This window comes from Castanea sativa, chromosome 6, assembly GCF_040712315.1.
Source record: "Castanea sativa cultivar Marrone di Chiusa Pesio chromosome 6, ASM4071231v1".
Taxonomy (NCBI): domain Eukaryota; kingdom Viridiplantae; phylum Streptophyta; class Magnoliopsida; order Fagales; family Fagaceae; genus Castanea; species Castanea sativa.
In genome coordinates this window covers 536,700-563,178 of record NC_134018.1, presented here as the reverse complement: position 1 = coordinate 563,178, position 26,479 = coordinate 536,700, and the positions used below count along the sequence as shown (strand labels likewise).

The 26,479-nt window shown below is 36.3% G+C and overlaps 2 protein-coding genes across 4 annotated transcripts; one reads left to right on the top strand and one right to left on the bottom strand.

Moving 5' to 3' along the window:
- Positions 1 to 11,620: 11,620 nt before the first annotated feature.
- Positions 11,621 to 17,895, bottom strand: LOC142641601 (disease resistance protein RPV1-like). Of its 3 annotated transcripts, none has more exons than XM_075816056.1 (9): positions 17,336 to 17,895; positions 15,898 to 16,996; positions 15,113 to 15,391; positions 14,631 to 15,005; positions 14,299 to 14,403; positions 13,966 to 14,009; positions 12,885 to 13,053; positions 12,274 to 12,800; positions 11,621 to 11,871 (listed from the first exon to the last, which is right to left on the bottom strand). In XM_075816056.1, the coding sequence occupies exons 1-8, from the start codon at positions 17,830 to 17,832 to the stop codon at positions 12,318 to 12,320; spliced, it is 3,051 nt and encodes a 1,016-aa protein (XP_075672171.1). In that variant the 5' UTR covers positions 17,833 to 17,895; the 3' UTR covers positions 11,621 to 11,871; positions 12,274 to 12,317. The 3 variants fall into 3 exon arrangements, with proteins under 3 accessions (XP_075672171.1, XP_075672170.1, XP_075672172.1); XM_075816055.1 differs by having other exon boundaries at positions 12,948 to 13,053; positions 17,336 to 17,894; XM_075816057.1 differs by lacking the exons at positions 12,274 to 12,800; positions 12,885 to 13,053 and having other exon boundaries at positions 17,336 to 17,894.
- Positions 17,896 to 22,323: 4,428 nt separating this feature from the next.
- LOC142638423 (uncharacterized) lies at positions 22,324 to 23,015 on the top strand. The gene is made up of 2 exons (XM_075812463.1): positions 22,324 to 22,626; positions 22,770 to 23,015. The coding sequence occupies exons 1-2, from the start codon at positions 22,324 to 22,326 to the stop codon at positions 23,013 to 23,015; spliced, it is 549 nt and encodes a 182-aa protein (XP_075668578.1).
- Positions 23,016 to 26,479: the final 3,464 nt, after the last annotated feature.

Here is a 26,479-nt window from a genome sequence, read left to right as displayed (position 1 = left end):
TTTAATCTTATCTAATTTTATTTATTTTAGAATAGAATGAAAAAAGAAAAAAAATGGTCCCATTTTAGAAAAATTTACTTTTCTTTAATAGTAACTTTAGGAATTTTGTTCAGTGTATTTCTTAGGAAACATAAATTACATAATCTTATTTCTTTTCAACCTTTAAGTAATTAGGTTTGATTCAATATTATTAATTTCATTCTGTTCCAGCCGTAATTGCCAGAAAATATCGTGCCAGTAAACAAACTCGAACAGTGACTTATCCTATTCCACTTCGAAAAAAAATTTAGGTCATTCTGGTCATTTTTAGATGTTTCAGTAAATACTGGCCGAAATTCAAGATTTGGCCGGCATGAAATTTGTGCTTAAAAAAAAAATTGTTCTTAAAACCAAAACAAATTTGCATTCTGTAAACCAAAAAACCTTAAAAGGAAAAAAATGAAATAATAAAAGAAATGAACAAAAGTACCTATACAGCTAAAAAAAATCATATTGAGAAATTTGAGACTCAAAATTTGAAAAGAAGCACTGTCGCACTGGTATTGGTAGAAGACACAGAAGTTACGAATAAGGAGGAAGGCAAAATGTAGATGTAAAAGTGTAAATGAAGATGTGATAAAATTTAAAAGTATGAAGTGTAAAAATCGAGGAGACTAAGAATAAACAAATAATAATAATTAAAAATGAGAAGTAAGTAATATATGTTTAGTGAGGGAAAATAATACTATAATAAAAAATAATAAAATGTTGAAAATTGCATTGTATTAGGCAGGGTGCTTAGTTGAATAAATCAAGTCACTACCTAACCTGTAGTAGTTTTATTATAATTTTTTTTGAGTTTTTCCTTTTTGTTTGAAAGACCACAATATATTGTTAAGTTACTCAATTTATGAATTAAAATTTAATTTTATTGGCATAAAAAAATTTAGGGTGGTCCCAAAAAATTTTATTAGGTAAATAAATATAAAATTTTAAACTATTACATATAAATTTTCTTTTTTCAGGTTAGGGTGGTCCTGGGACCACCCTGGCCATAAGGTGGCACCACCACTACTTTACTTAATAAACAAGGACCACCATAGCCATAAGGTGGTGCCGCCACTGCTTTTCTTAATAAACAAGGACCATCATGGCCATAAGGAACAATTGATATATTGAGAATCCATAGTCAACTCTAAAAATTTATGATTAAGACTTAGTTATCGTCATTGTTGTAAAACTTATAAAAAGTACCCAATTAAATTTAAATATTTGGGTGGATTGATTTTTTTTTTTTTTTGATACAAGATAGAATTTATACTCTAACCTAATCTAAATGTATATGTGTGTGAAATTCCCTCTTAGAGACTTAAACCCCGACCCTTGTCCCCTACACTCTACAAGCATTTATACTTGTGGAATGACTACCGCACCAAAGGTACACCGTAGTGGGTGGATTGAATATAATTGTACTTAGAAAAGATAATAGTGTTTTCTATTTTATTGATCAATGCAAACAAATCTTTGAACTTAATTGAGAAACTTTTCTACCAAAAAAAAATTGAGAAACTTGATACACTGCAGTTAAGGTACTATAATTAAGGTTATTTATTTATTTATTTAAATTTTAGAATTGTACCTGTAAGGTCACAATTTACACCCAAACCCACAGTGAGAAGGGGATAGACCTAAAAAGCCCAATACAATGAAATTTGTAGAGAGTGGGCTTGAAATCTAGGTTCTAGTGATGTTAGATAACAAAAATGATGGGCTCGATCACAACGTGACAGTGTCACACATAAGGAACTTTTTATATGAAGGAATTTTATCCTCGGACACAAGCCGAGGATGATTCGTATTATCTCTTTCAAAGATAGATTATAAATATGGATGGTGATGGGTATAGTGTTTTCTCTCTGTTTCTCTCCCTCCCCCATTTTGAACGTCTTCCTTTTCCTTTTATATCATCTTCATTCTTCTCCCCGTCTTTTACGTATAGATCAGATTACTGATTTAGATACTTGTTTCATCCATCTCCCTAAAGACTAAGTCTTTGAAGGCAGCTATAAGGCTGAACTCTGGTGCTCAGACACCACTTCCCCATCAATGCAGCCAGAGAAGCAGTTGCAAAGCATTCAATGCGGTGACGGTGGTAGCAGCTTTATCTTAGATATTTTCACCGCCTTTCTTCTTATCTTCTATATCTACCATGCTTATCCTTACCTATAGGATCTCCCAGAATATTGCTTGTGGATGTTAATCAGCCCTTCTCTTACCTCGACTTTACGTAGCCGATGACATATTCTTCCTCGAACCCCGTCTTGGGTATGCTTGATCAGATATCACTTCTTTACCTATTAGTGTTGCTTCGTGGGTTGATATTTTCACATCCTCGGACCATTTAATGTCCTCGAATTGGGCCTCTAGCCCAATAAATACTCTTGGGCCAACTCAAGACATACTCCTAGACCCATTGACCCTACAATAGCCCTTCGAGATTCTCATTTCTGCTACATCGAGAGGAAAGAGGATCTCGACATCTGCCCCCGTTAATTTGTACTTGCCACACCATTTCCCTGACAATGATGACGTCCCTTGAACTGCCCACTGCATGTTCTTGATGTTTCGGTATGCGGAGCATTCCCTAATTAAATTCATATGGCTTCCTATCCCTCATGTTCAACCACACGATGCACATCTAATGGTTGAGGATTACATAGGAACATAGGCGGGAACTCTCCCGCTGATATAAATATCAACAATTTAAAAATCCTCCTCACTTCAACAATCCATACAACGAACTTGCAAAATTTTTCAGTGTACACGTTCCATCACAGTTCCCAAGATTTAGTCTGAGGTGGTCGTTTCTTCTTAAAGTAAGTTTTCCCAAACTTCCTCGCTCATTACCTTTTTACATATTCTTCTCTTTTCTGTATTTCTTTCTCCTCGACTCACCTTCCTTTTATCTATTCGCCAACACTTTTAACCCTCTCCTAAAAATGGGTAGATTCGCCTCCTTAGTAGATTCTGATGAGAAAATAGAATAATTTAAGGCTAAGTATAAGATTCCACCGGAAGTGTCCCTTACATACTGTAAAGAAGGGGAATGGCTCTTGAAAAGGTGAGAGGGAGAGGCAGTAATCCCAATGATCGCCTTCATAGAGGGAGGGATGAAAATCCCAATAGGGACAGTTATGAGGGACTATCTTAGGGCCTTTAGGTTATCTCCTACCTAGTGCAGCCGCCATGCATTGTCTAGCCATAGATTGACTTCCAATTAGTTCCTCGATCTGATCCCTAGATGAAAATTTGACTTTGATGCGTAGAGTTAAGGACACGTCATCTAGAGCATGTAACCAAGGTCTTGCCACAATGGTCGTGTAGGGAGAGTAGGCATCTACCACAATGAAATCCACGTCTACCACTTCTGGGCCTGATTGCACAGGCAACCTAATTTTCCCCCTTGGTATGACAATCTTCTTTTCAAAGCTTATCAATGGTGAATCATAAGCTGTAAGATCTTCAAGCTTTAAATTTAGCCCCTTAAACAAGTCAGGGTACATAATATCTGTACCACTACCCTGGTCAACCATCACCCTCTTCACGTCGTAGCCCCCTATCATCAGCGTAACCACCAAAGCATCATCATGTGGTTGGATAGTCCCGATCTTGTCCTTTTTTGAGAAGCCTAAAATTGGTAGGATATTCCCTTTAATCCTTTTCGGCTTAAACCTAGAATCCCCAGCCAGGGTTCGAGCTACAAACATCACCCTGGAAGGACGAGAACCAGTCCTCCCAAGAGTAGCAAAAATAACATTGATCATACCTAGAGAAGGCCTTGATGAAGTGTTGCCCTGGTTCGCCGCCCTTGAATGGTTTCCCTACCCATTAGGCCGATACAAGAATTGCTTTAACCTTTCCTCCTTAACCAATTACTCTAAATGATTCTACAAAGTCCGACAATCCTTAGTGGTATGATCCCTTTCTCGATGATACTGGCAAAGAGGGTTTTGGTTTCACCTTATGGGGTTTCTTGCCATCTTGTTGGGCCATTTGAAATATGGTTCATTCTTGATTTTTTCTAACAGCTGGTGCACCAGTTCCCGAAATATAGTATTAACCACGTGAGGAGTGGTAAGACCCGTTTGCCCGATAAAATCTCTTTTGGGCCTATTGTTGCTGTATCTGTCCAACTGTAATCCCTCATCTCTTGAGGGATAACCTTTGCTTTTCCCTTACTTTGCTATCGATCTTCCTCAACCCTTTTATATTCATCAATGCGATCTATGAGCCGACGTACACTCCTTACTGGCTTTTTGGTCAAAGATTTCCTTAAGTCGTGCTCAGCAGGCAAGCCGACCTTGAAGGTCCTTATCGCTACATCATCAAAGTCTCCACCGATCTCATTAAACATTTCCCAGTACTTGTCAAATTATGTTTTTAAGGTTTCCCCTTCTTGCATGGCCATGGATAGTAACGAATCCAAAGGCCGAGGAACTCAGCTACATGTAATAAAGCGAGACCCAAACGCTTGGGTAAGCTTCTTGAAGGAATCAATGGAGCTTGCCCTCAAGCCATTAAACCACCTCATCGCTACAGGTCCAAAGCTGGATGGGAAAACTTTGCACACTAAAGTCTCATTCTTGGAATGCACCGCCATCCTTTGATTAAAATGGCTCATATGCTCCACAGGATCTGTTCAGCCATTATAAATGGTGAATGTTGGCTGGGTGAACCGACGAGGAAGCTTACCTTTTTCCACCATACGTGTGAAGGGTGACTTGGAGATTTAATGTAACGCCCTACTCATAGCATCATTTCCCAAGCCCCTGGAAAAAGAATTTTTACCCCCATGTTCATGCAAATTGTCCTCCTTATAAGAGAAAGTGTCATTTGGGGGAGTTTTTGACCTCGGCTTGTAGTTGTCATCTCTAGTGTCCTCAGAAGAAGAATCAGAAAAGGAAGGAGTTTGCTTTCGTCTTTTGCGGCGCAACTTTTTCTTCAAGTGGTCAATCTTCTTCTGCATGGCCTTAGCATTTTCCTCGTGAAGAATTCTACTTCTACCTTGTGAATGGCTCCTATTAGTGTGCGTCGTATGCACACCATCCTCTCTGTCCCTTTCCTGCTTAAGATGCAAGGAGTGATCCTCATGCTGGGACCCCATAAACTTTGCACGGTGTGGACCTGAGCCTACCATAATGCTAAACTTCCTAAAACATAAATTTTCCACAGACAGCGCCAATTGTAAGGTCACAATTTGCACCCAAATCCACAGTGAGAAGGCCAAAAAGTCCAATACAAAGAAATTTGTATAGAGTGGGCTTGAAATCTAGTTTCTAGTGATGTTAGATAACAAAAATGATGGGCTCAATCACAATGTCACACACAAATGTTTATATGAAGGAATTTTATCCTTGGACACAAGCCGAGGATAATTCGTATTATCTCTTTCAAAGATAGATTACAAATATGGATGGTGATAGGTACAGTGTTTTCTTTCTGTTTATCTCCCTCCCCCCTTTTAAGCATCTTCATTTTCCTTTTATATCATCTACCTTCTTCTCCCCATCTTCCATGTATGGATCAAATTACTGATTTAGATACTTGTCTCATCCATCTCCCCAAAGACTAAGTCTTTGGAGGCAACTATAAGGCTGAACTCTGGTGCTCAGGCATCACTTCCCCATCAATGCAGCTAGAGAAGCAATTGCAAAGCATTCAATGCGGTGGCGCTGGTAGTAGCTTTATCTTAGATATTTTCACCACCCTTTTTCTTATCTTCTATATCTACCATGCTTACCATTACCTATAGGATCTCCCAGAATATTGTCTATGGACGTTAATTAGCCATTCTCCTACCTCAGCTTTATGTAGCCAAGGATATATTCTTCATCGGACCCCCTCTTGGGTATGCTTGATCAGATATCACTTCTTTACCTATTAGTATTGCTTCGTGGGTTGATATTTTCACATCCTCGGACCATTCAATGTACTCGGATTGGGCCTTTAGCCCAACAAATACTCTTGGGCCAACTCAACATATACTCTTCGGCCCATTGACTCTACAGTACCATTCCTAAGTATAAATCATTCTTACATATTAAATTGTATAAAGCGTGATAGGGATAATTGTCACACAAAAATGATATTTTGAAATACTTAACTTATATACTAAATTAATTAATAAAAATTAGACATTTGTATTTTCTCTATAATATGCTTAAAGCTTATTCTAATGTATGAGATAATTTTTGTTTTCTTAAAAGTTGGAATCTCTTGAATAATATAATTTAAAATTACTGTTAGTTTCTTTAAGGCTTTTTCTCCTCTTTTTGTATGTGTATATTAAAAATACTTAGTGTTCTAAAAAAAAACACATATTTTGTTTATTTTAAAATGAAGGACCTCATTTTTTGTTTTGGAATTCTAATTTTTTTTTTTTTAAAATAAACAACTTTTCTAGAAGAATATTTTTTCCAAAGTTTTGTTGGGAGACCTTTACACTTAGTTCTGCCCTGATGACAGATATAATGGTGATGATATAAGAAAGACTGTGGCGGTGGCTTGCATTGTTGATGAAACATGGATGATATGCTGCAGCTATCAGCCTATCACGACTTGTTAAGATCATTTTTATTAATTTCCTAGTAGAAACAACTTTGCAAGTGATAAACTGTGATACCATTTTGTTTGAGAAGAGAGAAATGAATATAATAAATGGATGTATTTTTTTTTAGAATATTCATTTTATTATCTTATTTAAAAGTTTTAACGAAAAGAATAGAAAGATTATTATCCACACAGCATTATTTTTTTTAATTTGCACACAACATTATTGATTCTTGAATACGTGTATTTTCCTTTATACTTAGTGTATGTTTAGCTAGTTTATTTTTTGTTAACTTATTTTACTATTTAATTTATTTTTGCTACTATTCATATGTTCCACTATATTTTTTAATATTATTCATAAGTTTCACGGTACTATTTTAACTAACAATTCCTTTTATCTACACTACTTTCAACAAAAAAGTTTTCAGTTTTAGTAAATAAGCGAATCTCAAATAGACAGTCTAATGCTCACAATTACCCCGACCTTACACGTGTGAATGTGATGACAAGAAAGTGGCACGAGTAGGTGAGAGAAGTTGTATTTCCAGTGCAAAACGAAAGGCCAAAGGCATGTACCAAGAATACAACTACAAGGTTACGAGGATAGGGAGCATTCTCTTGTATACTGTCACTGTGTTATCCTGAGCACTACCTTGAGCGGTATTGGTCTAGTCCTAAAATGATGTTGAGCTTGGCATCCTCGTTAGTTAGTGGCCTGACAGGATAATAGAGTATTGATGCAAAACCATCCACTTGTGTAACGTCATGTATTTACAATATTAGATAAAATTTGTTGATTAATTCTCGAAAAAAAAAAAAAAAAAACTTCTTATGAGATGATTCTCTTAAGGCAACCTTAGTTTTGGGAGAAAATTTAAATCTTAGATATTTTCGTTGGAAATTCTAAGAAGTGCTAATTGGGCTTTACAATTTTTGGTCTCTGGTGACCGCATTAGTTGTTCTAATGTTATCTTTAGTATTTTTTATTTTTATTTTTAATGGAAGAATACTATTATTAATTCTACACGGTGTAAGGCAATAATATATCTAGGCTCAATTGTCTCATAAATATGTTGTCGATAAGCATGTTGTAATTTAAGTTGACAAATAGAAGCTTAGAGATTGAAGAGTTTTGCTGGTGAAGGGATAACTTGATTGTGAATGGTCAGGGGGAGGAAAAGCTTAGAGGTGTCAATTATGGAGGTTTCAGCCGTTGGACTAGGGCAAGAAAGAAGAAAGAAAAGATATTAGACAGAAATTGAGAGAGGGAAAAGGGATTTGCAAGGGATATGAGAGAGAGAAGCTCTTGCAATGAGTAGGCTATCAGTGTCAGAGTATGGTAACTATGGTTGGTTCCATTCAGTTGTGGGTGTTTTAAATGGATTTGGCAATGTTAGATTAATTAATACCTCTAAAATTTATATTAAAAACTAGTATTATACTGATGCACAGTTTATTCAAAATTCATATGTAAATAGTTTTTTTATAATTAATTTACTTAAAATTAGATAATAGAATAGATAATAAAAATAAATGAATATTTTATTTTTAAGTTAATAGTTGATGCATATTGTGTGAAACTAAGGGATCATAAAATGCATATATATATATATATATATATATATTTTTTGAGCTTAAGGCTTAATTAATCACCAATGTATATTTAAATAGAAAAACCTTGAATTTAATAATTAAAGACTATTCAAAACAATAATTGAAATCATATTTAAGTGGAAACTTTAATTCAATAATTAAGAATAATCTAAATTATTAAAAAATTTTAAAATAATGAAAATTTTGCAAAATCAATCTAAAAAATAAACTGACTAAAAAATAAATTATTACATCAATCTAAATTATTGAATTCATTAGACCTCTTTTTTCAGTGTAGTATACGTTACTGCAATTTAAGATGCATTAGACATTTTTTTTAGTGTAGTAACTAAAAAATAAGAAGAATTAGATTATACTATGTCTAAGTTGCTGCAATTTAAGATGCATTAGACATTTTGTTTTCTCGATATAAATGTTTTCTTTTTAAAATCTACTTGATATAACATATTTTATCATATAAACAATAACGAAATAAATAATTATTATAATAACAAAATGAACAAATTGTATCGGTATAATAACTATCAAAACAATCTCACCGCATATTAGTCCAGGAGTTTGCACATTTTCTATAAAAATTAAGTCTAGAAATTTATTTAGTGCATAGATGCTTGCAAGGCTCAATTTTGTTTTTTTTTTTGCTATTGTAAATTAAGCCCATCTTCTTAGATATGTTTGTAATAATGATATAGGTCTTCTTGAGAAAATAGAAAAAATATATAGGAAAATTTTATGAGAATGTAAATTTATTATGAGGAATTTTTTTTTAAGATAAAAATGATTATATATAATCTAGACATGAAAAAAAGAAGAAGCTTATTTCATTTAAATATTTTATATGGTCTCAAAAGAGAGAAAGCATCAATTTTCAATATAACACAATCAATTTCATTTAATTTGACAAATAAAATTTCTACCATTCTTACCTCTTCTTTCATATTGGAGAGTTGCGGGTACTTGATCTTGATTTAACTCCTCTGTTTTATTTTTTTGTCAAACCCTACACAAATTTGCAATTTTTATTGTCTCACCAACTTGCAATTCAAGCTTGTATCTGAAACATTGTTTTTCCACATAAATCGAAGAGAAGGATTGGTGAGTTGAGAGAGCTAGGAAACCAGACTATAGTGAGTGAACTGTGAACTTTAAAGTGAGTGCTAGTCAAGGAGAAAAGAGGGGGCGATTGAAAAGAAGATATCCTAAATAATATGGGCTATAGTCCTTTTTTTTTGGGTTAAATAATTTGGGCTATAGTCCAGTTGGGTAAATGTGTAGTCAGGAGAGGAAATAGGCTTAAGGACGTTGAAGCTAGAGAGAACTTAAGAATGGAGAGAAAACTCAAGGATTTTTAAAGTTGATATCTTATGTTTTAGAATAAATGCAAATTGAATATATCCTTTAAGTTTAACTGAAATTTATTTCAATTTTCTAGTTTTACTTTCGTTCAAATGAGTCCTCTAAGTTTTAAATTTATTTAATTTAGGACTTCTGCCTAATTTTGTTGAAAAATTGCCCTTACAAAAAAAAATTTATTTTCACATGAAAAAAAATCTAAATTTTTTTTTTATTATAGATTTTTGGGTAAATTTTAAATTGCATCTCTAAAGTTTTGGAGTTTTTAGATTTTACACCCTAAAATTTCAGAATTTGGAATTTACATCCCGAAGTTTGAGGGTGTTTGGATTTTACCTTTTAACATTTCAGAATTTGGATTTAACCCCCTAAAGTTTGGAAGTATTTAGACACCCCTAAATTTTGAAACTTTAGGGTATAAAATCCAAATACTCCTAAACTTCAGAAAATAAAATCCAAACAATCTTAAAATTTAGGAGGTAAAATCCAAATTCTGAAACGTTAAAGATGTAAAACCCAAACATCACTCCAAAATTTGGGGGGTAAAATCCAAATTCAAACTTCAAGATGTAAATTTAAACACTTCCAAACTTTAGGGTTGTAATTTGCAATTTAGTCTAGATTTTTTATGTAAGAATTTTTTTTTTCAAAATATATTTTTTCATTACTTAATTCCATACTTAACAGCAATTAACAAAATTGGACAAAAGACCCAAATTGAATAACTTTAAAACTTAGATGATTCAATTGAATGAAAAGTTAAATCAGAGGATTAAAATGAATTTCAGTTAGAGGGTGCACTTTGCATTGTAACCTACTTTTTTAATGGTAATTTTTTTTAACAAAATAGGGCAAAAGGTTTGAATTGAATAAATTTGAAATTTAAAAGACTTAATTAAACAAAAATATAATTAGATGACTGATGGTGCAATTTGCATTTTAACCTACATTTTATAACTTACAAGTTACAATGCATCAAGTTGCTAATTTTAAGCAACAATGTTCATGGTATAGTTTTGAACGGCAACGTTTCAACCAATATGAAACAACATCAACAACAATCCATACAAAATGATGTTGTTCTATTAAAGCCAAACGGTACTGTATTAAAAGAGACATGATTAGCCTGAGTCTCTCTCCCTCACATGGTGTGGTTTAGTTAATTTACATATTTATGGTCCGTTTGAATTGATGGAAAGGGAGGGGAGTAAAGTATAGTAGAGTAAATTTGGCTCAAAATTAGCCTATTTTTAGTTAACTCCACTCTACCTCCTCCACTTCCTCTCATTTCCCCCTTCATCCAAACGGACCCTTAGAGTTAATGAGCCATGTGTTCATATGTCATTGGCTACCATGATTAGTGGAACTTGTTTAGATTTGCAACAGATTCTTTAACAACTCCTGAACAGTAACAATATTAAGTTTAGACTTAATCTAAGTATATATATTGTTGCATTAGGTTTACCATAATGTAACCTGTGATGCACATTATTCTAATGTCACGTTAAGGTGTTTAGTTCATTTGATTTTTTCTAAGGTTACATTAATATAAAATTATAAGATATATTGCATCACCCATATTGTAGTAGAGGAACTAATTCATTTATGCAATTCAATTAATTTCTCCTAAGAATTGCTCTCAGATGTCTCTATTATTTTCTCACTAGTTTGTGTAGTGTCTCTCACTTTCCCTCTCTTTCTTGCTCTATTCTCTTTTCACACTAGTTTTATTCATTTTCACTCTCTTTCTTGCTATATTCTTTGTTTCTATTTCTTTGAGTATCTCTATTTTTTTTTTTAAATGGCCTACATGTCTAAACAATAAACTAAAGGTATGTAGTTGGAGCCAACAAGCAAGCCGAGCTGAGTATTAAAAACTCAAGTTTTTTCATTTAGTTTTGTCTCAAACACAAGCTGAGCTTGAATTCATCACCAAATAAGATTGCATGTTCAAACTTAATTCATTCCTTATCAAATCTCTTATCAAATCAGCTCAAACTTAGTCAAGAGCTACTTGATTAAATAATTTCTTTTTTCATAAATAGTAAAATTATAACTAAAATTTTTATCTTTCACAAATCTATGAATTTTATTAGAATTAGTTTGTTTATATTATCAAGAAATTACAAATAATAAAATATTCTATAGATCTATTTAAAAACTTGCACAATCTAATCTAAAGTCTATATCGAGCATCATGTTCATGAACTTATTCATGAATAAGTTATTATGTTTGAGCTTAACTCGGACCAATCTTTAGATGCATCTAAAAGAAGTGGCAACCCCTTGTGTCTTCTTGCCAAAATAAGACATCTGCATTTCAAAAAAAAAAAATGACAAGTAAATCAATAATTTAAACAAAAAAACTATTAATGAAACTCTTTTACGTTTTGAGATATTAAGGTCCTACTAGGTGGTCTGCCAGTTATAAAAGTTTACAAATAAATATATTTTCTCCATTAATAGCTTATTAAAGTGGTGACTATTTTAATGTTTCTTTTGGCCGGATTCACCTTCACACAATTTGGAAAACAAAACAAAAAAAAAAGACAAGACGCGACCCAAAACCCAATCACCCGCCCGACTATAAACCCGAAATTTTCGGGTTGGGTCGGGTTTCGCCCTGAAAGACCTGATTACTATCGGGTTGTGGGTGGCAGTGAAACCGACTTGACCCTATCTCAGTCCTACGTGCTGCGAGTTATAAAAGTTTACCTGTGCACCCAAAAGGTAGTTTTGCTTATTAAAAAGCCTTCGCTTTATCCGTAGACATCTTCATGAAGGTATGCATTCTGGATCATTGCTTCAAAAAAGTATTGGAATTCCTTTTTATCATTTTCATAAATCAGGTTGACCCCAAATATCTTCGGCCGGCAACTACCGATAAATTGTATTGAATACTCCACTTCATCTCCAGCTTCCAACAGATCTGCCATGGCATGATTTAGCGGTACAGAGTGCAACCACATATGTTCTTGACAAGGTACTACACGACAATCCTGTTGTCGATAGTGCCAAGTGATGTTCTTGGTAATATTTTTTAATTCATATAAAAGAGTGAATCCATTAATTTCATGAAAGCGGCTTGCAAATACAACACAGAAAAACCATCCTCGGATCATTTGCTTTTTTCGTGGGGGCACAACAAAAGATAAAATTGATCCCGTGCTCTCGTAGTCAAACCAGTCTGGAAACTCACCCCCAGGAAGGAAAACACTACAAATGTGTAGCGCAATAATTCCCTATTACATTCAATCATGAGTAATGAGTTATGGTCTAGAAACCCAATTCAGTCAAACTAGGAGAGAGAGGAGAAGAGAAGAGACCTCGGGAGGCTTCTTTCTTGGAAGACAAGTAAAATTCTTTTTGGAGTAACCAAAAACCTTCACCTTTTCGAATAAATTCCAATTTGATCCACCAAATATTGAACCCAAGGAGGTCCAGATGTCTGCATCTTGCGAATCTAATAGAAGCTCATTAACTGATTGAAGTCTTCTGCATATTTCAAATCAAGAATCGTGAGTTGATTAAGGAAATTGAAAGGTAACAAAATCTAGAGACAATGTCTAGCTACGGGTTCCAGTACCAGTAGTTCCTGACTCAGCATCTTTTAAGATATGAGAAAATCCCTTTTCATTGTTTTCAAATTACACAAACTAGATCAAATAGCATTTTCTAGTGTATCCAACTAGGACCTCCAGATTCAAACCCCTTTTGCAGCTTAAAATGTTTCAAAACAAAAACTAGATTTTCAAGAAAAAGGAATTGTGATACACATGAATTACGGCAGTATTGTCTTTAATATAATAAGGGCATTCACATCAGTCTAGCAAAATTAGTCAGGTTAGAAATATAACTAGACTCCAAAAACTCATACAGATCAGTCTCCTCAAACTACCCGAAAATTTTAGAGATGGGAAATTGTACGCCACATCCAGCGAGCACCATTCATTGCCACAACAAAAAATAAAAAAATTTTAATCTCTCTCTAGCAGACCCATTCTCTCTCTCTCTCTCTCTCTCTCCTCTGCAACCTCCCTCCTCTTCCTACTATTTTCAGGCCTACACCCCTCAGATCTGGGTTATTGCAGTTACAGAGGCCACCGGTTCTGAGATGGGTTAGCTCAATTTAAATATAATTTGCATCCTACAGGCATAATATTAGTACTGTTACTATTACTAAGAATAAAACTCAAAAGTAATGCAACTTTAATAAGGAAATTAGAATTTTGAAAGATAATAAAAATGGAGAAATCACATATATAATGTATATGACTCATAATGTTATGTTTAGTTTAGCTTCTTCTTCTTTTTTCTTTTTCTTTTTTCTTCAAGTGAAATCCTTTATAATTAAAGGGGAGTTTTACTAAAAAGTATTCAATGGAGGTATACCCCCAAACTTCATACCTCTGTTTCCATTGAAAGTTCTCTGTCTTTTGCTGCCCAAAGTTCTACAAGGCACAAAATTAGGAATCAGCTCCAAACAGGAAAAAAAACCAGACACCACCAAAAAAAAAAAAAACCCATAAACTGAAGCCATCTAATTCAATTTTGAAAAATTCTTAGTTACTTCTGGAGCTCGAAAAAATTGTGTTCTTTCCTCTCACATTCATGGTAGATCCCACCATGAATTTAATGAGACCCGACCATGAATGTGAGAGGAGGGAGCATTATTCGCTATACTCCGAGAGTACCTAAGAATTACTCTTCAATTTCAAAGGTGCATATCTGAAACCTTACATCATCCCCCGCAAAAGCAGCTCTTTCCTCCAGACCTGGTTGTGGATAAGAAGAAAGATGAGTGCCTGCACTCTTCAAGATAATACTATAACCGAAGGTGAAATCCTGCAATAGTCGAATCATCACCATTCTTGTTAATGGTCAGTCAAGAATAACAACTCCAGTGAGGAAAATACTAAAATTGTTTAGTGCAATCAATTATATTTATTTTCAAAGAAACAATGACTAACGAGTTATGGTCCAAAAGGCCTTGTTTTTAGTCAGATATTGAAAAAGCTGGTTTGATCAAACGAGAGAGAGAGAGAGAAGAGAGAGAGAGAGAGAGAGAAGACCTTGAGAGCCTTGCTGAAAATAAGGCTGCTATAACCAAGCTTATTCAATGGAAGTTCAAGAGACTTCAGCCTTGAAGAAAGTGTCAAATCTTTAAAGGATTTATATAGCCCATTCATGTTTGAATCTGGGATGCCAGCAACGTTTACACGAGCCTTTATATTGTGAATACCCAGGGGAAGCTCCCTAAGTTTTTTACAGTCTTCAAGATCCAAAGTAACTAGTTTGTCGAGACATGTAACAGACTTGTGAACATAGACCAAACTGGTACAATTATTAAAAACCAACACCTCCAGATTGGTGTTTCCTGAGAAATCTGGTGTTCTCCTTAGGTGATAGGAATGATTAACATCCAGAAACTTCAACTTTTTCAGAATCTGTTCCCTCACCCCAAAAAAGAATTACTACTAAATTAATATACATATGAATTCAGTAGATCCAAACCAGAAATAATATATACACACACACACACACACTTGCATACCTTGTTTCCTGTCCAAAGTTCTCTCAAACTACTATAGGGCATGTAAAGAGCAACAAGATTTTCCATGTATATGTCAGCTGGTATGGATTTCATAGGGAACCCATACCATTCTAGATATCTTAGCCTCTTGGAAGGACATTGGAAGTTCCCCTTCAAGCGTGCATAATTTAGTTGAAGCACTCTTAGCTGATGCATATTCGCAAATGCTTTGGCATCAACTTCCAAATTATCATGAACCCCAGACAAATCTATCATGATGCCTTCAACTTCTTCTCCTCCCTGATAAGAATGAGCATTGTGCTGTCATATTTTAGGGAAATTGCAATATATATGCATACTTATATTCACATATATAAAACAAACATGTAAAACAAGGTAGCATCCTAAAACTGATTGTGAAGCAAAGGTAAAGTGCAGTCTGCATCGCACAGTTTGACGGACATGGTACTATCATCTATGTCTCTGGGATCTTCTAGTAGTATTGTGCTACGATGAATACAACAGAAAACAAATCAACTATTTTTTCTCTAAATAAGGTAAGTTGGTCTTACATTCTTAGGAAAATTAGAGGTTTATAGTGTATTGTTCATGTAATTAAAGCATACACAGTTATATACATTTGCATGAATAGTGTACAATATTGTGCACTGTTCATGTAAATGTGCACAATCTTGTACTGATTTGTTTAATCTACAATGTAAAGTGTACATAAACAGTAAACATAAATGAATAATTCTCCATATTCTTATCCAATCAAAATAAAAGTTCAAACATCTGAATATTACCTTGTGATGGCCCAATGCATCAACGACATCTGTATGATTCCATAGTCGGCTACGATCTCTAGGCACTTTAGGGGATTTTCTGCGGACAACCTCTCTACCCATGTCTCTAATTATATCATGCATTTTCAACCGGTTTGAGCAATCAATTGTTACAAGACATTGACGGACCAAAACCCCTAGTTCGCTTTCAAGGATCAAATTTGAGTCATGAATAATTTTGAATGCATGATTTTTTTCCATTCCAACAAAGAAGCATGCAATATCTAGAAACAAGTCTTTCTGTGTGTCACTTAGTGAATAAAAACTCACCATAAGTTTCTCTTGAATTTCACCAAAAGGTATTGCTCTTAATTGTTCCAATGTACCTTCCCATTCAGTTGTGCTCTTGTCAGACAGAAGAGAACCTAAAACTTTAAGTGTCAATGGAAGTCCTTGAGCATAGTTTATTACTTCCTTTGAGAGCTTTTCATAATTTTTTTTAGGGCGGTCTTTATCAAACGCATACCGACTCAAGAGCTTAATAGACTCCTGGTTATCCAATATTGGTGGTGTATATATCACATCAATGTCATCCAATTTGAGCATAGACTTATTTCTTGTTGTAATAATAATTACACTTCCTGGTTGAAAACAACCACGCTTAATGGCCAATTTATCTAATTGGTCCCAGTGATCCACATCATCAAAAACAACAAGAACCCTTTTACTCCATGCTCTTTTTTGTATATCCATAGTTCCTTGATCAACAAGTTTTATTTTTCTATTGTTATTTACATGGACACTAGAGAGAAGCTGATCCTGTAAATCAATTAGACCATTTGGTTGCTTAGCAGCTTCTCCAATATTTTCAAGAAAGCAACTTGCTTTGAATTTTCTTTGTAGAAGGTTGTAGAGAGCTTTGGCAATTGTTGTTTTGCCAATGCCGCCAATCCCCCAAATCCCAACCATGTAAACATCACTCGAACCCCTGCTTAATAGCTTATAGAGATATTGCACTCGAGACTCAATCCCAACGGGATTGGGTGCAACCACCATAGAGTGTTCATTTAGTTTGTAGAAAATGTCATCAATAATTTTCTCTATAAAATTTGACTCAAAACTGCAAGTTAATCCACAATAAAATTAGAAATCGGTAATAGCTTAATAAAATGAAACCAACCATGAAAGACGGATTGAAATACCAAATTTCTATTCGAATATTGCATAAATATGTCATTGGCGCCTTGTATTTTCCGATAATGAATAGATTATTTACTAAAATTCAAAATCAACTGTGTTTATGAGAAGTTTGCTCAAATTAAAGGGGGAATGGCTTGTGTTTGCTATGTGGACACATGTCCAAGCACTACCCAATTAAAGAAGTGTGAAAATAACGTTTACCAAATTGTGTTTGCTACAGTCCTACATCTATACACGTTGGAGTAAGAACAGGAATTACCGATTTGCAACATTTTGCAAGTCTTCGCCAGACAAGTTGGCAACCTCAGTCAAGATATTTCTCCATCTCTCCACCTTGCCTTTCTCGAAGCGCTCCTCATGCCCAGCAAACGCTATTTTCAAACTCCCCTTCTGATTTCGCACGTCCGATGGATCCACATGGTAGAAAACTGGCATCACTATTTGTTTCAAGTTTTTTTTACATTCCATGATCTTCGCTAGCTCATCGAGGCACCATCTCGAAGCAGCGTAGTTTCTCGAGAACACTATAATAGCAATCCTGGAAGACTCGATCGCCTTCTCAAGCTCGGGCCAGATAGCTTCCCCTATCTCGATATCTCTGTTATCTCTAAAAGCGTCGATCCCACTCCGGTCTAAAGCAGCAAAGAGGTGGTCGGTAAAGCTAAGGCGGGTATCTTTGCCATAGAAGCTCACAAAGACTTCGTAACTCCAAGTTTGACTGGATGAGGATGAAGAAGAACAGGTTTCTTGGGCCATGATGAATGAAAGCAGAGCGAATTGACAATAATCAGTGCACCATATTTGGTGGGATATATAATACTTGTATAGCCTATAGACTTGGTGGATAATCTTTTATATGATTGCAGGCAAGTGGGGAGAAAACGATGGAAACATTGGGAAGGGATTAGAAATTGAGGAAAGCGTATTTTTTTGTTTTAAGAGAGGTGTTACGTTCACAATATTTTTATAATATTTTTACAATAAATCATAGGTGGTTAGTTGTTATTGGTTCAAATTTGAACCTAACACTAAGATTACTTTTTTGCCCCAACAATAACAACCAGTAACATCCTGCCACTTAGGATTTGTTGTAAAAATATTGTAAAAATATTGTGGACATATCATTTCTCTTTTTTAAATGAAAGCATGCGTTTTTTTTTTTTTTGGGACGGGATGAATTAATAATTAATTAATTAATTAATTACTTAATTAGAGCTTGTTTGGACGGGATGAAAACTGAGTGATATCAATCCAAGGGGTTGGCTGAGTTGGTTGGGCTCTCAGTCTTAAGATGCTTGTACTGGGTTTGACTGGGTGTGCTCCCTAGTTTGAGTCCTGTTACCTGCACTTTGAAAAGAATTTCCTAGGTTAGCACTTTACCCATTCGTGGGCCCACCCAGCGCGAACAGTAATTAGTCTTTGGTTAAAAATTTTGAGGAAACACTATGGGAAACTAAAAATAAAAATTTTTAAAAAAAAGAAAAAGAAAACTGGGTGATATCACTCAATTTCCATGATCTGTCATCCAAATTGAGTAGAACCCACGGATGAGCATCTGTTTGGAGGAGTGTTGGATGACTGTTTTCATGATTCAATGACTCAAAAAAATGGGTGCGGGTGAGAGAAAGTGAAAACAGGTTTCAGGTGTTTTCAAAACTTGAAAATTGAAACTCAGTGGCAAGTCCGTAAATAAGATGAGATTGTGGGTCCCGAAGCCAGTGCATTGTCACATCCATTTTAGGCTTTGGGTTATTACCATTGGAACTCCCTTGTTCCATTTCATTTCTCCTCAAAAATTTTGCTGAAAATTTTCCCTCTTCTCATTTTCCTCTTTTCACTTCCCTCTCTCAACCTCTTCTCATTTTCACTTTATTCTTCATCCCTAGCGAGCTAGCTCCATGGCACCACAGTCCGTGATCAAAGCACCGAACCAGGCCTAAAAAGAACACTACGTGATTGAAGAACAATGCGTGATCGAAGCATTGAACCAGGCCTGAATCTTCACTGGTGAGTCTACCGAGCTCTGTCACCGTGTCCATACCTCTCTCTCCCTTTCCCAGGTGCAATATATATCTCTCTCTTCCTCTCCATTTTCCATGTCCTTGGTCTAATTTGGGTTTTTTGTTGGATGTGAAAGGGGATTTTTTATTTAAAGTACTGATGTTGGTTGTGGCTTGTGAGACAGCATTCCTTGTAATCTTTTGAAATATTATGAATTTCTTAAGTTCTACTTTTGTTTTGAACCCGAAGTGTTAAATCCTTTGGGACTTTGAAACATTTTATATTTTACTAGTGGACTATTGGATGCATTGATAGATTACTACATAAATTGATTGGCTTGATAATCTAGAAATCCTATGTTTAACTTTGGCATTTGTTTATAGTTTTAATTCAAACTGGTTGTAGCTTTGACTCTTGGTTTATTGAGATATCTTGCTTAAGCACCAGGTTTGATGAGCTAAGTCATACGTAAATTGTTTCCTTGCACTTTGGTCGTGTGGTGGCATGTCCTATTGGTAATTATTCTTCTCCTCACATGGAGGTCATGCCATTATGAACAAATGCACTTTTTTTTTACTAGGTTAGTTGAGCACTTGAGCTTTATTAGATTTTGATGTTCGTGGATTTGTGGTTGAAATATCCTACTAGTTATATTTACCTTGTTGCTGGTACCATTACAATGTGGCTTTACCAAAATATGCTAAGTGACATGTTCACTAATATGATATACTTGGTAGTATTCAACACAGGGAATGTGACAAATTCCCATATGAGTCCTATGCTTCAAATGTAAAGAACCAGAAATGAAATTCAGAAATGAGAAAATCATTGGAAAAAAAGCCATAGCCAGAACAACATACCCTATGATAGAACATTGAGGAACAAGGCTAATAAGGTCTAATTTTATGGTAGATGAGTTCTATGTTAATCACTTGAATGACTATTAATTAAAATAGGATCGATTTGTCTCTTTATTGCTTTACATTTTCTTCCATATAGCATGTTGTAATGCACAACTGTCTCATTATGGATACTCTATTATGTCTATTGTTTTTAGAAACTTAAATGTGTTATTAGAAACCTTTCATTCTTATATGTGATTTTATATTCATGGGGTTGTTTGTGAGTCTTTTATATTTAAGTTTACTATTTTTCCTTGAAGAGAAATATGTGGTTTTTCTTTTTTTTTACTCCATTCTAATTAGTTGGTATGTTTTAGTTGATTTTCTCTGCAAATTATGTCACTAGCAATAGGTAGTATCTTTTCCTTTGATTTCTTTGTATCTTAGTACTGCAGTTGATTGTGAAACTAGCACCTGAAGAATTATGAAATAAATTGCTTTCTAAATATGTTTTCTTGTCTTCTTCACTTAAGTTGAGTGGTTGGTTAGAGATTCAAGTGGCCCATTCATAGAACTATTAATATACATATATATTAACATATGCAATTGCGTTGGAAAATTTGTATCAGATGGCACAAGAAACTCAGGATGCTGACAACAAAATGTGGCCTCCCCACATTGAACAAATTTTCATTGACATTATGGTCGATGAACAACAAAAAGGGAATATGGAACATGATGTCTTTAAGGCTAAAGCTTGGCTATCAATTACGAAAACCCTAAATGAGCAAACTGTGAAGAGTTTCCTCCCTAAGCAAGTGAAAGATAAACATAATAGGCTTAGGCAAAAACAAAGAAAGTGGGGCCAGCTTTTGAGGCATACCAGGTTAATATCGGATGAGACGACCCAAACGGTTACTGCTTCTGAGGAGGTGTGGGCTAATGTGGTTGTAGTATGTTATATTTACTACCTTAATTCTTTGCATATATGTTTGTAATTTTCTATTTCATATTAGCAGGATTTTGATGTATATATTATTATTTCAGGGGGATTCTAAGGTAGCTGCATTACAGAAGAAAGGTGTCCTAATTATGACAAGCTAAAGCAACTTTTTGCCCCTAATATTGCAACCAGTTCCCTTCAAATTTCCTAACACGGCAGCCCCATATAGTGATGAAGAGCGTGCCCTGAAGGAGGAACTTGCCAATGAGGCATGTCATACCCAGTTGGGTGATGATGATTGCTACAATCCCAACATGGAGGACAAAACCCAAGATGATTCCCTTGTTGATGAGCAGACCCAACGTGCGGACAAACGTCCCATGGAAGAGCCTACTACCAAGGGGAAGAAGGTTGCCAAGAAAGTGGATAGGGTTAGTGAGATGACTATGGCTCTTCCAGAGTACACTGCCTTGGCAAGGGAAGGTTTTCCAACAAAAAGGGAAAGTCTAGTGGTAGATCTGATCATGTTGCACAATCCGCTGGTGGTGGCGATCCTTGCTTGCTTGGGAGAGCTTTAGAAGTGCTGAACTAGTATGAAGATCTTGATGATGACACCTATGTTAACATCGCCGAGGTTCTCCAAAAGAAATAGAAAAGGGTGTTGTTCATGGGCATGCCAGAGCATAGGAGGTGGAGGTGGATGGAGCGCCATGCTCAGCAGCCGGATAATTAATGGGGATTGCTTTTGTGATGTTTTGTTATGTGATTTTGGTGTGAATCACTTGGTTTAGTTTTTAAGTATTATTTAAGGACTTTATGTGTGTGTGCTTGGACAATGTTCGATGTTTGGTTTGATTTCTCTTATTCAGTTGAACACTTTTATTTAATGTAGTTTTATTGTAATGTTAAAGTGTTGTGAACTATGCCTGTGAATTTGATGTTATTTAAATTAGTGTGTGGGCTTTGTTATGTACTCGGTGTTTTTTTTATAGTGTTATTTTTTTTATAATATTTGTTATTTAGTTAATGTTACTTACATTGTAAGGTGAGTTCAGCTAACATTATTGCAATTCCCTTAGTACTTTATAGTAATTTGTCCGTTTATATATTGTAATATGTTTGGTTATAATGCTTTGGTTTTTGCAGGGGATAAGGTATAATGGTCTCCCCAGTGATCCTTCCTGGCAGTATGATTTTGACGATGCTTATTTTAACTCTGACGATGATGACATCGACATTGGTGGTTGTGGTGATGACATGGACACTAGTTTCAGTGATGATGACATTAATATCAGTGACTGTGATGATGACATGACCACTGGTGCAAACACAAACTTGGAGTATGACACCGAGGAGGAGTTTTGGTTTGTATTTCTACTTATTGGCGAGATGGTGGCATATTTCCAGCGGCATTACGACAAGCAACCATAACATACTAGCATTTTGAGTGGAAGCGATTATATGGCTGAAGTGAGAGATGGAAATCATACCAATTATCATGACATGTTCCGCATGACACTAGATCTATTCTATCACTTGATTGATGAGCTGAAACATTATGGGTACTTGAAGGAAGGGAAGGGGTGTGTTGATGTGCAGGAGGCAATGGCCATATTCTTGTACATCGTCGGCCATAATACTCGAATGCGACCTATGACAGATAGATTTCAGCATTCCACTGAAATTGTGGATCGCAAGTTTCGTAGGGTGTTATGGGCTGTCCACACATATGGCCAACATTTAATCAAGCCCGATCAGAATATGGTAGGCCTTCCAGAGCATTTGCGGGGGAACAACAAGTACTACCCTTGGTTTGAGATAAATGATTTCATAATATTAGTTCTTCCAAAATGGTTGTTCACACATTACTGTATAGTATTTCAACTAATCGGCACTATTCATTGTAGAGAAGCATAGGAGCTATCGACGGAACACATATTAGTGCTCGGCCTTCAGCGGAAAGACTCCAGCCTCACAGGAGTCACAAGAGCACTGTTACAACCAACATCATGTGTGCATGTGACCATGACATGCGATTTACGTATGTCTATTCTGGTTGGGAAGGAAGTGCGAACGACTCAAGGGTGTTTGAAGAAGCTATTAAAGACCCGAAGCATGGATTTCGATGGCCTCCAGAAAGTATGCGTCTTTAACTTAAATTTTGTCTCATATGTATTGCAGCCTTTAAATTTTCACTGCTACAAGCAAGCAGCAACTAGTCCTCTGTTTCTGTGACCAAGCCGTGCCCTTAGGCTTTAAAGATTGAGCTTTAAATCTTAAGTTCTAACTATTACTTCTATGAAATGAGCTGGTTGCTATATGTTACTACTCTAAATTTATTGTTTTTTATGCTTTGGTTGTGTTACATTCATGATTTCATTTATGCAAAGGAGAGACCTTAAAAACTTTGTTCCATTAGTCATTCAAGTCTAGGAACTGTCCAAAACAAAAAAAATGGCAAACCAGAAATGAAAGAGATTGTTCCTTGAAGTTTGTTAGCTTTGGTTCCAATATGTGAATTCATTTTTAAATCATATCTACCCTGTAAAATCTGATAGAGAGGAAAGTACCAAAACATGCTCTCCTAGTTTTTTGCTAATTTTGTGAGAATTGACCCAATCCTGCAAAAAATGAAGGAGACTATCAACTAAATGTTAAATGTTAAACATAGAACTTAAAAATTTACAAGAAGAAATTTTTTTTAATCAAACCTGCTGTTCCTGTAATTTGGCATTGATTTCCTCTTTAACCTTGGTAAAGTAAGTCCTGTTTTTGAAAAACAAATTGCAGTAAAGTAAGTCCTGTTTTTGGTACTTTCCTCTAGATTAGATTTTACATAGTTCCTTTTCTTTGTCCACTTACTTGAGATATGTTAATAAACGGGCCTTACATAAACTGATGTATATATGCACCCAAGCAGCCATTATCCAAATTTTAAAAATAAAGGTTTGGCTAGATCATGAAGAATGAAGTAGCATTTAAATAAAAAATCACTTACATCAGATCTGCCATAGAACTTAAGCTCATCATGTTCAAGTTTGTATTACCTTTTTGTTTATAACTATGAGCTGGCTATAATACTTGATTAGTGTGATAGGTATTGTATTATGACAGTGGTGTATTGTATGCTATTATGGACTGACGAAGCAAAATATCGTCAGTTGAGGAGGGTTCGTCCAGATGAACGTCAGCCGGTGGTAGTTCGTCTTGGTGATGACTGTATCGCTCCTGCGTCTTTGGATGAGATAGAAGTTTCTTCAGTCGGTCACCGGTGCGGTGCCTGCCACAACACCTCCGATGCCAAAGTTAGCACAAAAGAAAAAGAGTTTTATAAAGGAATCACTTCGCCTCTCACCCAATTGTCTTGATCCCCCTTATGTTGGTGGTGCAAAGGCTTTATATACCTTTTTTTTGGAGTCTAGCCGTTGTGGCATTAATTCCTGGCTTAATGGCGCTCATGGCCGAGTAATGGGTCTTTAATACACTCCCAACGGTCTACCCAGCTGGTATCGTAACCGCTCGAGGTATTTCTGCCGGCATTGAATGATTTTGGTATCATCGTTAGTGACGTGGCAATGTTTCGTTCGTCATGGGGAGTAGAGGTTGTCTGCAGCATTATATCAGTTCGTGAACACTTCTCGTCGGCCCCATCAAATGCCCCCAGATTCTGTGGTCGACGTGACATGTCACGTCATCCCCAGAATGCGAATCGTTTGAGCTGCAGGCGACTTTTGGGATTTTGTGCCGTAATAAAAGCGTAGTGGCGGCGCCATACTGGTTGTGGCCACGTGGCGCTTACTGGTGGGTGCAGTTACTGTTTCTTTTGTGCGAACCTTGGGTTTCCCGCCGATTTACGGTTTTTCTGGGCTTCATTTAAAAACTCCCTCTTTTCTTTTTCTTTTTGTTTTTCACCTCCTCAAATTTCCTGTTTGTGCTCTGACCCTTCCTATCTCTTTGATTTCTTCTGTACACCGGTGCGCCTTTCCATCTTTCCATCTTTCCAACTTCTTCTGTAAGCTGGTGCGAGGCAGGGTTCTCTACCTTCTCCATTCGAGGTATGTCCTTCTCTTCCCCTTTCGATCTTTCCTTTCTTTCCCCCCTTTTTTTTTTGTAATGAATTTCTGATACCCCCCTTTTTCTCCTTTTTTTATTTATTTTTTTATTTTTTATTTTTTTAAGCTTCTTTAGTCTTTCTATGATTGATAGTTCTGAGGTTTGGACCATTTGTCCTTCAATTTCTTTCCTTTTTGCGTGCTTAGGAGGGTTTGTAGGCGTTTTTCCGAGCCTTGAGGGTTTTGTTTTTGAGGGTAACGGTTTGGGAGTAGTGGTGGCCGATTTGTTGCCGTTGCTCCGTCAGTTGGTTGGGGAATTTGTTAAGGGAGTGGGTAGAGATGTCCGAGATGAGGACTAGTGAGCTCGAGACCGGGTTGTCGTCTAGTGACGACCCAGTGAGGGGAGATACAGCTGTCTCTTCCTTTCGGGAGGTCAGGGCTTTCCATGCCCTTAGAGAGGTATGTGGGCTGGATTCCGAGACTCTGGGTCGATTTAGGGATAGATTTCAGTTCTCGGAGCGGGTTAGGGTTCGTTTGCCCACCAAGGAGGATCAGGCTTGTCACTCCTTTCCTGGGGAGGTTTGTTTTTATGAGTCTTCCTTCATCTGGGGGTTGAGGCTCCCGGTCCATCCTTTTTTTATGGAGTTGTTGGACCGTTACGGTATTGCTCCGGGGCAGCTCATGCCCAACTCCTGGAGGATATTGGTCAGCTGTATGGGGATATGGCTGGCCGCTACGGATGGTGGAGAGCTTAGGGTGGACGAGCTCACCTATTTGTACCGTCTGAAGGAGTCCAAAGAGTTCGGGTACTATGTGTTAGTCCATGGGAAAAGAAGACCAGGATCGTCCGAAATCTACCTTCGTCTTTCAGGTACTAGAAGTCCTGGTTCTTCTTTGTGTCGGGGGACGATTTTGAAACCCCTTCTGGAGGGGTTTGGGGTGAACTCCCGAGGCTATCTCGTCAGTGGAGGACCCCTACCTTAGGTGCATCATTACTTATTCCCGTCAACCGAGTTTTGTTGAGTTTGTTTTTTCTAGTTTTTAACTTCTCTGTCCATTGTTTTGCGCAGTCAAAAGGCGCCCTAAGCTCAAGAGTAGGTATAAGGAACGTGTAGAGAAGGCAATCGAGTACGCGCAGACGATTGAGGATTGGGACGACCTGGTGGATCCGCAAACTCTCGCGTTCTATTGCCTCAGCCCAGAACCTTCTTCTTTTGTCTTGCGCAACCTCAGGATTGAGGGTAAAAAAAGTAATGTCCGCACCGTATATTTCTTTCACGTGCATATTTCTTTCACATGTATGCTTCTTTTACGTGTATGTTTCTTTCTTGTAGAGATGACGACCAAATTTAACAAAGGCATGTATGATAAGATGAGAGCTAAAAAAGACGAACCTCTGTCCCACCTCGGGAAGAAGGTGGTACGCATTACCGGGAAGGGCCCTCCAGTTACTTCTGCGGCTTCTGTCACACACCTTGCCTCCGGGACTGACACAACGAGGTCTGCCTCTCCCACTGCCTCTATCGAGGAGATCCCCACTCCTGCTTCCAAGAAACAACAAACCT